The sequence below is a fragment of the Ovis aries genome, chromosome 23, assembly GCF_016772045.2.
Source record: "Ovis aries strain OAR_USU_Benz2616 breed Rambouillet chromosome 23, ARS-UI_Ramb_v3.0, whole genome shotgun sequence".
Classification (NCBI taxonomy): domain Eukaryota; kingdom Metazoa; phylum Chordata; class Mammalia; order Artiodactyla; family Bovidae; genus Ovis; species Ovis aries.
Window position 1 is genome coordinate 42,208,265 of NC_056076.1, and position 17,209 is coordinate 42,225,473.

At 46.6% G+C, this 17,209-nt stretch overlaps 1 protein-coding gene across 6 annotated transcripts in view; it reads right to left on the reverse strand.

The window, feature by feature from the left end:
- Positions 1 to 16,991, reverse strand: part of PPP4R1 (protein phosphatase 4 regulatory subunit 1) — a 49,027-nt gene extending 32,036 nt beyond the window's left edge. For 3 of the 6 annotated variants that reach the window (XM_042239354.2, XM_060405240.1, XM_027961087.3), the window contains exons 1-2: positions 16,939 to 16,991; positions 16,802 to 16,846 (exon numbers count right to left, since the gene is read on the reverse strand). In XM_042239354.2, the coding sequence (XP_042095288.1) occupies positions 16,802 to 16,846; positions 16,939 to 16,945 (52 nt within the window). In that variant the 5' untranslated portion in view covers positions 16,946 to 16,991. Of the gene's footprint in view, positions 1 to 117; positions 12,635 to 16,801 lie in introns of those variants that run through there. The other 3 variants (XM_060405242.1, XM_060405241.1, XM_060405243.1) reach the window with 2 other exon arrangements.
- Between the last annotated feature and the right edge of the window lie 218 nt (positions 16,992 to 17,209).

Consider the following 17,209-nt stretch of genomic DNA (forward strand, 5'->3'; position numbering starts at 1 on the left):
AAAGAGAAAAATATCCTGTGAAGTTTATAATATGTGCAGAAGTAAAATACACGACTGTGTGTACTCAGTTGTTAAGTTATGTCTGACTCTTTTGTGACCCCACGGACTGTAGCCCACCAGGTTCCTCTGTCCATAGAATTTTCCAGGCAAGAATACTGGAGTGGGTTGCCATTTCCTCCTTCAGGGGATCGTCCTGACCCAGGGGCTGAACCCAGGTCTCCTGCATCTGCAGCACTGGCAGGCAGAGTCTTTAGCACTGAGCCACCTGGGAAGCCCAAAACATAAGATTACAACAGCACAAAGGCAGAAAGAGTGTATACTGTATACATATACATGAAGACTGACGGTAATGAGTCAGAGGAGCACACTACTCATAAACTTTGCAGCAGCTACTAAACACCAAAAAACCCCACCTGAAACATACGGCAAGTAAGGCAATAAAGGCCATTAAATGGAATCACAGAAAATACTCAGACGAAAAAGAGAAGGAAAGGAAGACAAACAGGAAATAGCAATATGAGAGGAAAATCAAACCGTAATCAGTAATCGCAGTAAGTGCAAACACTCTAAACACCCCCAATTAAAAGGTAGAGAATTGTCAAACTGGACTAAAAATAACACCTAACATGAAAATAATTTCTTACATACAGAAAGATTTTACCAGGTTATTCTGATCTACGAGTTACAGCAAAGTACCTCATGCGTTATGAATCAGTTGTAAAACCACCCAGGCACTATCATTTGGCCTGTTTCCTCCTCTAGGATTGTTGGCTGGCATGACCTGGAAGGTGCCTTTATGCAGGCTCTAGAATTCTATGACTATGACCAAACTGTTTCATCAGTCGCACACCTGTCAATCTTAAAGATAAACATGAACATTGCAGGTTCTGGTCCCTAAAAAGGCAGGGGCTGTTGGGAAGAGTGCCAGAACAGTGACAGTCACGCATGGCTGTGTTTAGGACAAGCCTGGAGCATACACCCTAAAAGGCAGACCCCCCCACGTCTCATATTCAGACCCTGATTGTGTAGGTGTGGAGTGAGACTCAGAAGCGATCATTTTTAATAAATACCCCCAACAGGCTTAAACACAGATTGTTGAACAACTATATTTGAGAAATGCCAAGAGGGGAACAAACCATATTCTGCCTCCACTGTGTTTCTGTCTGTCTTCACATCGTGGTTGAGGTTCGTCTCTACATGGAAGGGAGTGCTGTGCCCCAGCAGGGCGCTGGGGCAGACATACGCTCCCCAGCGCTGCAGCCTCCTGCCAGCACTGGTGGACGCCCCCTGCCTGAACATCCTCTCCAGGGTCAGGACTTCCTCGTCAACTCCTGACTGGACTAAGTGGCTCTGGATCTTCTCTTTATGGAGGCAGCAATGATCTAATTACTGTGGCTACAGACTGCATACTTAAGTCTTTACCTAGCCATCCTGCAAATGCCTGCCGCAGGTGACAAGTAGGAGAAGCACACAAATAATCAATAAAGCTTTCACCACTAAAAAAGAGAAATCCTGCAGCATAAATGATGGTATAGTCAGTAACATCCTAGATAAAAAAGACAGAACACAGAGCGTGAACGTAGCTATGCTGCTACAAGGACTGTGAATAGCTTATGCAAAGCGGTGCATTAATTTAAATAGACTATGGTAGATTAACGATGCAAATCACAATCCTGAGGAGCCCTGGCTCAGACAGTAAGAGTCTGCCTCCAATGCAGGAAACCTGGGTTCAATCCCTGGGTCGGGAAGATCCTCTGGAGAAGGGAATGGCTATCCACTCCAGTATTCTTGCCTGAAGAATTTCAGGGACACAGGAGCTTAGTGGGCTACAGTCCACGGAGTTGCAAAGAGTCAGACACAACTGCGCGACCAATATTTCCAATTCCAGTGTGAAACGTGCAAGAAAGGATGGCTAGAAAGCCAACTGGGAATTAAAATAGAACGCTAAAAAATAATGAGTTAATATCCCCAAAGAAACTCACAAAAGGAGCAACAGAGAAAAAAAGACATGAAGAGAAATACGCAATGAGATCAATAATTACATTACTTATAAATAGACTAAACATTATAAGTCAAAAGGTAGAGAATCACAAACTAGCAACAAGGTAAAAACTACAGATGTTACTCAACTATAATCTGTCTATCAGAAATGTATTTTTAAAGTCCAAATTTCAACCCATGGATTGAAAAGAAAAGGATTAAGAAAAAAAGACATAAAACATGACACAGCACAAGAAAGCCAGCGTGGCTATTTTATCATCAGACAAAACAGGCAAGGAGCATCTCAGGAGAGGAGGAGGATCTTTCATCACCTGACATGTGTGCTCCAAGGCTGCCCCTCCTTTCTGGAACACTTACTTGATTCTGGATTCTTGGACACTACATAGTAATAGCCCCTTACAGTGCTCACTGCTTTAAACATCCAACTTCCTCCACTGACGGAGTGAAAAAATCATGTTGGCTTTTAATGTCATTTGAAATTTCAAAATGACTCAAAAGCAATGAAAACAATGATCATTCTGAAATGTTTTTTCAAATTGTATCTATACTCCCCAAATCCCAAGGCTCCTCTTCCCCTGTAAACCCATCCTGGGTAGCTGAAAGGGGACCAGCATGGAAAGGAAAAATGAAGACGACCTGAATGGTCAACATGAGACAGAATTCCTACACTTGTGCAGGAAATCCTCATTTCTCAAAATTTAATATTTAATTATAAAATAAAAGCTTCCATGAAGAAGCTAAATGATACAAGTGTCAACAAAAACTTGTGTTTCTTAGTGAATTTTAACAGAATTCCTTACGGGAAGAGAAACCTGGGATATGGACTGAAGCCCTGTCCTTAAAGGTTAGTGCATCTTGCCTCAAGTCAGAGTCAACAGATTCTTCTAGTTCAAATCAGACCAGAATCAAATGTGTTACAATGTAAATAAAGAGAACATCCAGGAAAGGGGAACAAGAGAAAGAAATGCTAAGACAAGGGCCTTCATCTTGTTACTTATAAAAGTGAATCCCTCCCCTTGTGTGAAACTAAGGGGCCACACAGCAGAGGTGGCCGTTGACACCCCTGCAGGTCAGGAAGGCTCCGTTCGCTCCAACCCCACTTGGGCACCAGCAGAAACCCAGAACCACAGGAACCAATACCCCAACTTCCAGCCATTTTAAATTCAAGGAAAACGACGTCTTAAAATGTAAAAATTTTAAAGCTGGACCCATTTGAAATGTAAAGATGAGAGGTCCCTACATGGTTACAGCGAGAGTGACGTGACAAGGACAGAGGCTCGTTAAAGTTAAGACAAATCTGAGTCCAAATCTCAGGTCCTGCTCCTCTCGAACTCTGCCTGTGAACTTGTGCAGGTCGTTCATTAACTTGGCTGCATTTCCTCACACAAACACGTGTTTGTTGTCAAGTCTTTCAGACACACAAAGAGAACATCTATCCCGCACCTAACACAGTGTCAGCTAGGACATCAACATTCCCTCAAACTTACAATTCACCTGTTTCTGAGACAACCTCAGCACGGTTTCCCTGAGTTTTAAAAGTCTTCACCCATCTCACTCAACCAGTAAGCAGGACGCTGTCTCCTGTTTACTGTGAGTGTCAGGCACTCAACGGAGAACACAGATACAAAACCTAGACAGAGTGTGCACACACAGAAGTGTCTATGAGCACACATGTATATACAGGCATGCACAGACACAGACACAAACATGCTCCACAGAGCACACACACAACGTGCTCTTCACCTGACACGGCTAGGTGTGCCCGGAGAGCAAGAGAAGGCCTCACAGCCCAGTCCTGGGAGGACACGGGGCTGCCCCGCGGGACAGAGGGTGGAAGAGTGTCCTAAGCCAAGGAGCCTAGGGACAGGGTGTCAAGGAAAACCAAGTCACATCAAGACAGATGAGAAGACGTTCAGGGCACAGGGTTCACACAGCAGTGAGGCGGGAGGAAGGGGAGGGGCCCAGATCAACCTGGCCTTCTGCATTTCAAAGAGTTTGCAAAATCTTCCTACTTGGCTGGAAAACCTGCCTTGGAGATTTTCCAAGCAACAACATAGTTAAATTCAACCATTACGTCCTTTGAGCAGTGGACATATTCAACTATATGAATAAGTGATTTAAATGTGATTTTAAAACATCAATTGTTAATTAAAACCATATTTTTCATTTGGAAAGAAGCAGAGCTCGTCATGTCTCTCCCAAGGGCAGGGTATTCCAAGAGCACCAGAGCCTGAAGACAAAGAAAATCCCTGCTGGAAGGCTGGCGTTAGATGATTGGTCGGGCACTGTAGGCTGTTCACTGGAGTGGGCATCTTTGCCTAGCTGGGAGTCAGGAAGCTTGCTGGTGATCATCAGGGGCTTTTGGCAACAGTTACAAAGGGGCTCAGCCAGCTTGAAGGTGACCTTGCTTCTGGGCTCCGATTCTGTGGCCTTGGTGCGAGGCCTCCCACCTGCGGCCTGGGGGCAGAACTCAACATCCCTCATCCCGACAGCCTCCTCTCTAGTTCCTGGATTCTCTGGGAGTACGTACTCCATCTTGAGTATTTCCCACCTTTCTAGACCATCCTTGCTTCTTTCACAACCTTTTGTGTAGGTGGTTTCTCTTCCCCCACTCTGTCCTCATATGGATGCTGTTCACACACGCGCCTCCCCTCCACTGGATAACCCCCAGCTTCAACCACACTCGCAATGCAGAGGACCCCAACGTTCTCCTGCTCTGATCCCCGCGTCCAGGGCTGCAGGTCCTTCAGGGTCTCTGCATCCATGTCATGTGTTTTCTGAAAACCTAACTGTCCAAATTAGTCTTATAAAAAATCAGTTTCTCCTGCAGACTCTCTAATGACCATCACTTCCCCAGGAAACTGAGTTCTCAGGCATGAGGCCTGCAAGTACTTTTCAAAGCCCTTTTCTTGCCCCCGTTATTTAATTGGTCGCTGCTGCTGCTGCTGGTAAGTTGCTTCAGTTGTGTCCGACTCTGTGCAACCCCATAGACGGCAGCCCACCTGGCTCCCCTGTTCCTGGGATTCTCCGGGCAAGAACACTGGAGTGGGTTGCCATTTCCTTCTCCAATGCATGAAAGTGAAAAGTGAAAGTGAAGTCGCTCAGTCGTGTCCGACCCTCAGCGACGCCATGGACTGCAGCCTTCCAGGCTCCTCCGTCCATGCAGCAGACTTAAGAGACATGGTTTCAATCCCTGGGTTGGGAAGATCCCCTGGAGAAGGAAATGGCAACCCACTCCAGTATTCTTGCCTGGAGAATCCCATGGACAGAGGAGCCTGACAGGCTACAGTCCATGGGGTCACAAAGAGTGGGACATGCCTGAAGCCACTGAGCACACGCACACGCGAGGTACATGAAGCTTTCCCGACGAGTAAGTCAAGCGGGTGACTTTAAGGGCTATTCCAGACCTATTTCCAGGAATGCTCCACCACAGACATGCACCAAGGGTGTGGACCCAAAGTGTTCCCATCCACAATCTCCCACCTCCCTGAGCTCAAGACTGCATGGCCCCTGAGCAAAAACCCTCCACTGCACAGCACAGGGACCCTCTGACACACGGACAAAGGCGTTAAGATACCACCTCTCTGAAGGCTGTAATACCTACTTTCACAAGTCAGGTATTTGTTCCACAATGATTGATAGCTCATTAAAAATAATTTTCAGATTTTTGACATGTAAGTTGGGAGAAATTCAAGAAAATTAGTGGCACTACTAGCAAAACTCTTTCCATCCACTTATCTACATCAACAAAATTTCTCTGTGCTTACAGCTCTGAAAATCAAAACTAAAACTTATGCTAAATAGTCTCATTTGAGCAATAAATTATACTCACCCATGAATACATAAGTTATTTTTTAAACCCTCCACTTTATTGAGACGCTTATTCAATAAAATTTTGTTTACCAAGTGTTTATTATAATTTGTAATACATTCTGGTGGATCAACTGAGTATTAATAATAATAACAAAAACAAAGTTTTAAAGATTTTTATGCCCACAGGAAATTAAAAATTTCTATTTTTCCTTATATCTTTGGTGCCAAAAATAAGTGATAGAGGAATCAATAAAACTTTCAAGCATAAAAATATATTAAGGTAAAATTTTGTTAAGGAAATAGATCAAAGAACAATGGAAAATCCGCAATTTGAAGAATTTATTCTTAGATTTTTGAAAATGGCTAATAGTGTATATATGTGCTATATTATTTAAATACCATTTTTAACAGTGATATGACAGTTTCATTTTGAAAATACCTTTAAACTTAAAAAACGTGAGTTTTCTAAATTATTTTTAGAAGATATCCAGTAGTTAAGTGTGAAGACCATTGCCCTCCACCATCACAATAGTCAACTGTCTACTCGCCTCCTCATTCTAACCAGGCTACCCGGCCTCCCCTCCCCCACCCACCTGGATGCACCCCACCCCCCCACAGCCCACGCTGGGGGCTCTTTTCTGCAGGTGCCTCAAGCTCTACCGTACCAAGCTGCTCCTGGTCTGCCCTCTTTTTCCTCATTGCAGTTGAAACTCACCTACTCACAAATACCATCCAGGAAGTACTTCCTACTTCTGATAAAGATCTCTTCCTCCAATGAACTGCCCCCATTCTTGGGGGGGCCGGTGCTTTTCTCCACCAGCAGTCGCAGTGTTTCATTTTCTTCCTTTCCTTTTGCCCTCCAAACCAAACACAGATAAAGTCCCAGAAGACAAAGCCTGTTTGCTAATCTTTTTATTAACAAACAAACCCAGACAATGGAGTCTCATGCTCCTGAAGAATGCCTGTTCACTCGTAACTGTTCATGAGGAGGTGGTCCAGACACCCGTGAGGGGATGAGGGTCCTTTAAGAGCACTTTACCCCGCCCCACCCCCCATTCCCAACATCATTAGCCTATCAGCACCTCTGAGAAGCACGGCACCTGAGAGAACTGATACATGTATACACCCTAACTTTCTCCAAGCTTCATCAAAAACATCCTTCTATCCCCACACAGCCTCTAGGAAGAGCTGCTAAAACAGGAAAAAGCCAGCAGTCTGACACCCTTCCATCTTCCCCTTGATAATGCTAAGGCCACGATAAACTTGCCCAATTTTGTTGTTTCCCAAGTCCTTTATATCAGAAAATGGAAGATAAGACAAACCATACAGATTTAATCATTTTTATAAGAACTACCTTAACATTTAGGGTTTTACACATTTTAACAAATAAACCTACAGACAGAGAGGAAGGGCAAAATCTTCTGAAAAGCAGAAAGCCGGCGAGGAAACTGATTCAGGTGAAAGTCACCAACACACACTAATGCCAAGAGGTGTGTAAGGCTTGCCTGGGGATGGAAAATCCCCTGGAGTCAAATCACTGCCCTTACTAACAACAGAAGGAAAAGGAAAGATTCTTAAAGTAGAGAAAGCTGGCAGGCATCACACGTTAACCGAGAGCAGAGAACTGACATTAGGTGCCTTCTGAGACAAGCACTGGGAAAACGAGGGAATTACTTACACAGCATCCCTGGAAAGGGAGGGAGGGAGGAAGAAGCAAGCAAAACCTGAATTAAATCACGAGGAAACATTAAAACCAGGTTGACTCCTCAAAACTCGCTATAATGAATGATAAAGGCTGAGAACTTTTTCCAAATTAAAGAGACAAGACAACTAAATGCAGTGCAGGGGCCTGGAAGGCAAGACAGTTGCTATAATTGATATTATTGGACCCCTGGTGAGATCTGACAATGAACTACATATTACATAACTGATCAGTGTCAAAGTTACTCTTTCTGAACTTGCTGTCAGAGAAGCCTGGCCTTACTCTCAGGAGATACAGCCTAACGGTCAGGTCTAGACATGGGTGAACTCCGGGAGTTGGTGATGGACAGGGAGGCCTGGCGTGCTGCGATTCATGGGGTCACAGAGTCGGACATGACTGAACTGAGACAACTTCCTCTTAAAAGGCGCAACAAAGAAGATTAAGTATATATTACAGTTGTGTGTCTAATTATAACTGTAGAGAGAAAAAGAGCAAATTGCCAAAATGGTAACAATGCTGAATAGAGGTGAAGAGTTTGAGGAATTAACTATGACACCTGTGCAACCTTTGTGTAAATCTGAAAGTTCTCAAAGTAACAAGTAATTGATTTAAAAATAAATCAGTTCATTATTTTACTGCAAGTTAGGTTTATAGCCTTATTCGGCTTGACCAGAAAAATCACGATTTATCTTGGCAAGCATATACTGAAGTCCTACAGTATGGGGGCGCTCTGCGATGGGTGAAGAATTAAAGGCTCCAGATGTAGCTCCTTGAGCACCTGCTATATCCAGTATCAATTTCTTTTTTTTTTTCAATTTCTGACAATATAATGCTTATCAGAAATCTTTTCTTTGAATATTAAAGTTCTTAGAAATGATCTTTACTCCTAAGAATAAATCTGTCCTAGAGCATATTTAATTTAACAATTGAATTTAAGCTGGAATAATGTGCTAAAATCAACCCTGAATATTGACTGCAAGGAATGATGCTAAAGCTCCAATACTTCGGCCACATGATGTGAAGAGCCGACTTTCTGCAAAAGACCCTATGCTGGGAAAGACTGAAGGCAGGAGGAGAAGGGGACAACAGAGGATGAGATGGTTGGATGGTATCATCGACTCAATGGACATGAGTTTGAGCAAGCTCCGGGAGACAGTGATGGACAGGGAAGCCTGGGGTGCTGCAGTCCGTGGGGTCGCTAAGAGTCGGACATGACTCAACAACAACACTGAGCCAAAGTTCAATCTATGAATATTTCAAAAAACATGTCCCTAAAGTACGCACATAAAAGAAGCAGGGGTGTGTCTACCTGCTCTGCAATTAGGTACCAAGACCTCGTTGTCTGTGCAGTACCTGCGGGTCAGCGATGCGGCATTCGGAGCGCTCGCAGGCGTGGACTTGCATGCATTATAGATGGGGAGTTTGTTCCTCCATGAGCAAACGTGTCACTTGCAGTCGTGCTAACCCAATTGCTCAATTAGTGATACTTTCATTCTGTATGTGATCCAAATGCAAAAGTCGAGCTAATCCAGGGCCAGACTGCCACCAATCCCTAGAAATGAAGCGCTGAATCTATCTGCGTCTTGAAGTTTATTTCCACCAAAAACTAACTTGACAGATGTCAAATCTGACTCTGAATACAACTTCCAAGCTGTATATAAATTTCAATACAAATCCAGCCACAAGAGTTTGGACTGATCGCTTTGATAACCAGACACATCGGATCACATAGCACCCTTCCCACCTCTGCTCCAACGACTGGCTCCCTTACACACGAGTGGGTTAAAATACAAAGAAAAAGGGTACACTGTGCCTCCAACATTCCCATGACAGACAGGTGCTACTTGGACACAAATGAGTTTACCCACCAAATAACATGGAACGTGCTATGACCTTCCCATCCTCCAGAACCTTCAGGAGGGCAGATGACCTAAATTAGTGATAAATCAAGGGAAGTCACAGCTGGCAGGCAGGAAAGGCACAGTAATAAGGAGTAACACAATAATAAAGACTGTCGGGGTTCAGGAAGATGGGGAGGGGGCGGTGAATGGAGAGTAGCATGGAAACACATACATGAACACGTGTAAAACAGACAGCCAGTGGGAATTTGCTATGACTCAGGGAACTCAAAGGTGCTCTGTGACAACTTTGAGGGGTGGGACGGGGCAGGAGGTGGGAAGGAGGTTCAAGAGGGAGGGGACATGCATACCCATGCGTGATCTATGTTGATGTATAGCAGAAACCAACACAATATTTTAATTATCCTTCCATTGAAAATAAAAAAAGAAAGAAAAAAGGCATTTGGTGATTGAAAGATAGATACAATTGCCCTGTGACAAAGAAAAAAAAAAAAGACTGTCAGCCAGCTCTAGATGGGACCTAACCCTGTCAAGGCAGGTGACAAAGCAAATCACTTAACTGTTCAGATGAGCCTCATCAGGTGCCACTTCCGTGGTGAGTAATTTAAGGGGCTACACACCTCACAGGTGGAGTGTCAGCAAGGTTACAGCACAATGCCCAACACACAATATGACAATCCATGGTGATTTCAAAAATGAACAAACTCCAGAAATTTCTCCCACTTCCCTTCTGCAGCAAGTTAAAGAGCTATGTCAGTGTTATGAAGCAGCTTGGATGGGATGGTAGTTTGGGGGAGAATGGACACATGTATGGCTGAGCCCCTTTGCTAAGCACCTGAAACTATCACAACACTGCTCATCAGCTCTACTTAAAAAAAAAAAAAAATTTAAAGAGCTATGTTAGATGATATTTAGGAAAAGAACTTTTAAAACCTACAAGGTCTGAATTGTAGCTGAAGCTCCAATACTCTGGCCATCTGATGTGAAGAGCTGACTCACTGGAAAAGCCCCTGATGCTGGGAAAGATTCTAGGTAGGAGGAGAAGGGGGCGACAGAAGATGAGATGGTTAGATGGCATCATGGACTCAATGGACATGAATCTGAGCAAACTCCGGGAGACAGTGAAGAACAGGGGAGCCTGGCACGAAGCAGTCCCTTGGGTCGAAAAGAGTGGGACACGACTTAACGACTGAAAGACAACGAAGTCTGCCTCCACACCATCTCTATCTGCAAGAGCTTGGGTCTACACTTTTTCATGCTTGACATGAAAAGAATGAACACATAACCTGCCCTCTAGCTCCTGGTTTCTATAATCCTGGAACCACTGGCTCAGGAGACACACAGCACAACTCACGTCCATGTGATCCTCTGAATGATACAGCAAACCAATTTAAAAGGTGAAGTTTTACAATATTCTTGTTACCACTGAGGCTGACCCCAAAGGGCGAAATGTGCTTCTTAGCAAGACGAAAACAAGCAAACAAGCAAAATGTTGCTTTTTTTAATCTGGTAGTCAGTATTTAGATGAAAGTGAATTTAGTAGTTAGACAGATGAGCTTTATTACAGTAGAACATGCAAAGAAAAATGTCTTAAGAATTTCACCACTTAAACTTTCATAAATTATCACACCTCACTACACCCTTAGATGTCATTCTGTCCGCAGATTAGAACATCAGACTCGTGAAAGATTTACAGTTAAAATAAATGACACCTGGGACGGCCTTAAAGCACTCTACTGCCTCCCCTACAAAAGTTCAGGTGTTAGAAGGTGGATAAGTGAAAGCTGAGTGGTGGGTTTATGATGGTTCATTTGCTTTTGTGTATTTTTTAAATATCCCGTTAAAAATATTAACAGTACTTACTTTAAAAAAAATGCAATTCATCATATTAAAAGACTAGAGAAAAAATCATAAATGCAGAACAAGCATCTGAAAAAGTCCAACGTTCAATTCTAATTTCCCAAAAGGTCTCAGGAGACTCAGGGGACTTTCTCAACCTGAGAAAGGGCATTTGTGAAAAAATAATACATTGAACATCAAGATTCAAAACTTCCGCTCTTCAAAACACACTGTTAGGACAATGAAAGGAAAATCAAAGAATGGGAAGTTGCATTTGCAAATCACGTATCTGAGAAAGGATCTGTGTCTGGAATATACAAAGAACTCTCAAAACTTAGAAAACAAATAACCCAATAAATAAACGAGCAGAAGATCTGAACAGACACTTCACCAAAAAAGACAGATGCTGAAAGAGCCATGAAAAAAATGAGCATTATCAGACTTGACGGAGATGAAAATTCAAACTGCAAAGTTGTGCCAGCAAAGGTGCAGGGCACCTGGGTTCTCCCACACAGTGGGGTCGGGGGGGAGAGGTAGGGGGAGACTGCACAGCCACTCTGGAAAACGGGCTGGCAGCTTCTTAGAAAGCTCAGCAGCCAAACCACCCCCAGGTACACACCCGAGAGAAGGGAATGGGTATGTCCACCAAGAGACTTGCTCCTGAGTGCTCAGAGCAGCGTGGCGGAGCCAGCCCTAAGCCTAGCAACACTGTAAAGTCAGGAAACAGCTGAGGAAAGTAGGTACTTGCTCCAGATGGTATGGATCGTGATACAGCGGGTGAAGGTCCATGGCCGCAGCCTGGAGTCAGCTCTGAGCTTTATGATGACGGGTGCTTCTTACCCTACATTCAGCTATAAGCACAGCATGATAAATGCTCAAAGACTACCCACACTGGTACCAATCAGGCAGGAAAACAAGTCTGCCCCTAGGTCTGGGGAGAAGGGGGCTAAAAAGACCAACTCAGGAGGGGAGAACTGTAGGGAGGTGGCCCAGGGGCCTGTGCTCAAGTCCCCTCTTACAGGCTCCAGGGAGTGTGGGCCTTTCCACCACCTTCCCCAAGGTGCAGGGATGTGTCACCTGCCCTTCTCTCAAAACATTAAAACAGCTGTATTTTCAGATCCAACTTCAAAGCCCAACAACTTCCCAATTTAAGGGTAGGAACTGCCCACCCTATCATGTAGCTGACAGCAAACATTCTCAGTCACCAGGAGAGAGAAATCCGAAATTCCAAAATATAAGGCACATGTTGTGAAGTAACGACAGTTCAATAAACAAATACAACACCTTTGTCTGGACCAGAGGAGGAACAAGGCCCGGGCATAAGAACGAACAGAAATCCCCGAGTGTAGCTGTCTGGGTCCCAAATCCTGCAGCCACCAGCCCAAGAGGCCGGCACAGCGCACGCGGTTACAGAGGACAAAGACGACTCTGCCAAGAGGACTCTTTCTTTGAGAAATTCCACAAACGGGATCATGATCCAAGGCATCATTGACCGATTCCATACGCACATGGGTGCCACTAAACCCATGTTTAAACCCCTTTCCTAGGACACCAACTATATTTATCTCCAAATAGAGACTTCTCCCGTCCAGTCTTGTTGGTAGCAGTCGAAACATGCTACCAGTCTCTTGACTCACTCTCCCAAATCTCCATTTAAAAACTCTTCTAAACATGGTTTTCAAGGACGCCTTCCTCGGGGTTTGCGACCCACTGACTGGCCACCTGGGGACACACACTCTGAACCTTCCCAGGCAATGTGACTCCCAAGAAGCTTATCAATCCCAGTCTCCCTAAGTAGCCGTGGGCACAGAGGCTCCGAAAGGAGTGAGGCGGGGTAGTTACACCCCATCAGTCCTGGTTCTATCACTAACTGCTTCAAACCAGAAAAACAGCACTGGGCAACAGGATTCCAAAACTTTAACAGGAAAAAGTCATGCTATGCCATATTCCAGAACACAGCTCCAAGGCCCGTCCGAGGCACGCTAGTCACAGCTGAGAGAAATTAACATGAAGACTAGATTAGCTGTATTACCCACGAGCCTCATTCGAATCACCCCTCCCTACCAGGTTAAATTAAACCTTAGGCAGCATGCTACATGCACCTTCAAGGGTATTATTCTAAGTACAGGTTCAAACAAACTGCCTACACTAGCTGGGGCTGCTCGATGGTGCAAACTCAGGAATCTAAAGGAAAAATGGTCTTTAATATAAAAATACTCTAAATATTAGAATCAGGAGGTTTGGCTTAAATTCTGGCTGGTACTTAGAGGAGTTTTGTCCCCTGAGAGAATCATTTGGTCTCTATGCATATCAGTTAATATATTTATTATTATCAGAACACCAGAGTCTACAGATCCCATCGATTCTAGGAAGAACTCACGTACGAGAGCAACTGGAAACCACTAGCCTGATGTCATCTTTCTCTTAGAATAATATTCTTCAACATTATTACTTGAACCAAAATTTAAACTTTAATGAAACTCCTTCAGTGAAATTATTTTTACAAACACTAACTCATCAAATCCTACTGTATCTGAAGTCCCATCTTACCTACCCTAGAAATCCAGCAACTTAACTGTACACCAGAATTGTGTCTGTGAAGAACTGATGACAGAAATTTAAAATCTCCTCCTCCGAGAGTCTATCTGGAACTCCACACTGGAACCCATCATCCCGGGAACACAAAGGGTTCCCTAGCTTGGAAGTCGCTCTGCTTTCTCTTTGAAATTCAAAGTGCCTCTCATCAGCGGTTAAGTACTGGAAATATCACTTTTAAGCAAACTGAATTTTTCAATGGGCTAGTCTCCTAAACTTAATAGTATCGTACAAAGATGTCCTGATAAGGAGTCTGCCTGCAATGCAGGAGACCAGGGTTCGATCCCTGGTTTGGGAACATCCCCTGGAGAAAAAACTGGCAACCCACTCCAGTATTCTTGCCTGGAAAATACCACGGACAGAGAGAAGCCTGGCCGGCCAGAGTTCATGGGGTTGCAAAGAGTCAGACACAACTAATAGACTCCACTTCTCTCTCTTCTCTATGATCCTTTGAGGTGTACATACAAGGTACCATTTTTCACACATTAGGGGTTTTTTTCCTCCAAGAGTATCAGTCAAGTCCATCTCTGACCAACCCTTTCCTGTTCTACTCACGTTTCTACTGATTCTACATAGAGACTAGAGGCTTAAAATGAAACTAATCAATGAATGACCTGAGACTCTCATTTCAGGATCTGGTGATGGCCCCTTTTCAAGATCTGGATCTCACCTGGGGCCTCCCCCGGGCTCCCCAGCTGCTCATTACTTGTACAACAGCACTGACTCTCTTTTGTCTTAAGTCTAGGACCTGCAATTAGGAAAGGCCACCAAGAATCTGGAGCTCAAGCAGCTGACTCAACCCTTGGTGTAGCTGAAGGGGCAAGCCCCGAGATAGCCTCCGCCAGCATTGCCCCAGGCAGAAGACCTGGCTCGGAGACATAGTCCAGCCGTGCAGGCAGCCCAACCCCCACCTCCTCCACCCCAACATCTCTGGTCCACTCCCTTGTCCAGGACATGCCCAGCCTCTCCATTTCCTCCCCAGCCATCTCACCCTGGCCAAGGCCCCATGGCTAGCTTCCCCTCTCACCCACCCCCTTCACAACAGGCCGTGAGGGGTCCTTTAACTGGCCGTAGGTAGGTTCCAAGATGGCTTGTTCCTGAATATTCTGGGTAAAGCCATCACATGTAGAAACTGCAGCCACTAAGAAAAATAAGCAATTATTCCAACAAAGACTTCCACCAAACTATAAATATGCAAATAAGCTACCTGTACCTTCTAAGGTTGAACATTTTATCCTAAATTGAAATACACTCGACAGCACTCAACAGTAAATCAACTGTACTTCAATAAAACACACACGGAGGGAACAAACAGGATCTTAAAAAAGTTAAGAGCACTAGCAGCACCTGTAAATATGTAAATTTTGTGGCGTGATGTTCAACATCAGTATCCCCTCCCTGCACTTTCTTTCCAGCTTCCCTTATAACACCAACAAAAATTGTAGTCACTATTTACCAGGTATTATTCTAAGTGTTTTGTGTGAATTAATTTACGAAAAGCTCTAACAGCTCTCTAAGGCAGCTAACGTTAATTACACCTATTTATAAATGACTACATTTGGCACTGAGAAGTTCAAGTGAGTTGCAGTCTGCTCAAACTGAGGACGCCAAGGCTGGAACTAAGCAGTCCTGCTCCTAAGCCCGGTCTGTCCAACACTGTACTGGGATGCCCGGACACCTCACTGTCACACTTACATCATCAAAGCTACTTGGGAACCGCTAGAAGGGCACAGAGCGTGACCGCCTCTGCTGCTCTCCCCTCAGCAGTCTGGACAGTCCTGAGAAAATCAGGCCAAGTTCCACACCGGTGGGCTGCCCCTTTCAGACTGTGCTCCTTAAGGATGAAGGAGAAAACTGCAGCTCATCTCTTAGGCTTTGATTATCCAGGGCACCCAAGTGACAGTAAATGAATGAGACAGTCCTCGACACCTGCTGCAGAGGGGCGTCTTCCACCGAGAAAAAGCCTTGGGCCTAAACACACGCCTGAGAAGGCCCCGCATAGGGACAGTCCTTAGTCAACTCTCCGAACCTCTCCAACGCTAACCCTGCAGGAGCCCCAGAGCTGCGGTAACCGACACCTGAAACTTAGCAGGTGCGCGCGTCCTAGTGGACAGCACGAACGGAGATGGGAGAGCCGGCCTTCACTACATGAGCACTGCTGCCTTCAGAGAGCCTTTTTACTGAAGAAGAAGAAAAAAACCGTAAACCCAGACTGCACCAAACACGAGTTTACGTATGGTTCATTCACTTTAGAAATGTTTTTTCCTAAAAGCTCCTTATAAAGAGTCAGTTTCCCTCACGTCACTCAAAATACCCCGTAATTTAAAAACTGAGCTTAATTTGGGCAAGGAAACCACGTTAGACAACGCTAGGGATCAGCTCCCGGCACCTACAGGAGGGACGCCCAGGTACAGCCCCCGGGGGACCCCCGAGGCGGCCCGCACCACCTCACTGTTCCCGGAGCCCCCACGTCCCCGTAAGCCGCCCCCGCTGGAGCCGCCTCCCAGCTCCCTTCCGACCCCGGAGCAGAGCACGCGAGCGGGACGCCTCCTTCCCGACGCTCCTCCGGGAACAATGTCAAACTTTTTGTTTTTCCTGAAGCACAAGACTCCTCCACTCGGAAACTTCACGGTCCCCAGGAAGCCAAGCGTGGAGGCGCGGGAAGGCCCGGCCAAGCCGCCAGCCTTTGCGCCGAAGAAAGGCGGTAGATGCTTGCGGGCCCGTCCCGCCGGGGCCGCCCCTTCCGCCTCCGCGGACCCGGGCCCCCAGGACCCCTCAGCCCGGACGCCGGACCCGGGCCGGCGGCCTCGGCGGGGCTCTGGGCGGCGGGCGGCGCCCCGAGCCCTGCCTGCCGCGGCCCCGGCCCCGCCGACCAGCCGCCGCGCTCCCGCTTCCGCCGCCGCGGCTCCGCCCGAACGGCCGCCCCGAGCCGCCGAGGCCTGGGCTCCCCGCCGCCCGCGCCCTGCCTCCCGCCCGCCCGGCTCGCACTCACATCCGTCCGCGTCCTCCGGCAGGTCCTCCTGCAGCAGCGACAGGTCTGCGCCGAGGGAGACAAGAAAGGCCGTGAGCCCGCCGCCCGCCGCCCCGCGCCCTCGCGTCCCCGCCCGCCGCCCGCCGCGGGGCCCGTACCCGCCATCTTGCGGCGCCCCCTCCTCCGCCGTCGCCCGGGGACCCGGGGCTCCAGGGGCGGCGCGCGCGGCGGCCGGTGGACGCGCGCGGGGGGCGGCGCCGCGGGGACGCGCGGGGCGGGCCGAGGGCGGCGGGCCGGGGGCGGCTCCGGACGCCGGGCGGACCCGGCCCGCCCCGCCCGCCTGCGAGCCGCTCCGCCTGCCGCCTCGCTCGCTCCGCCCTCCGGCGCGCTCTCGGCTCGGCCGGCCCCTCGGTGCGCCGAGTCCGAGGC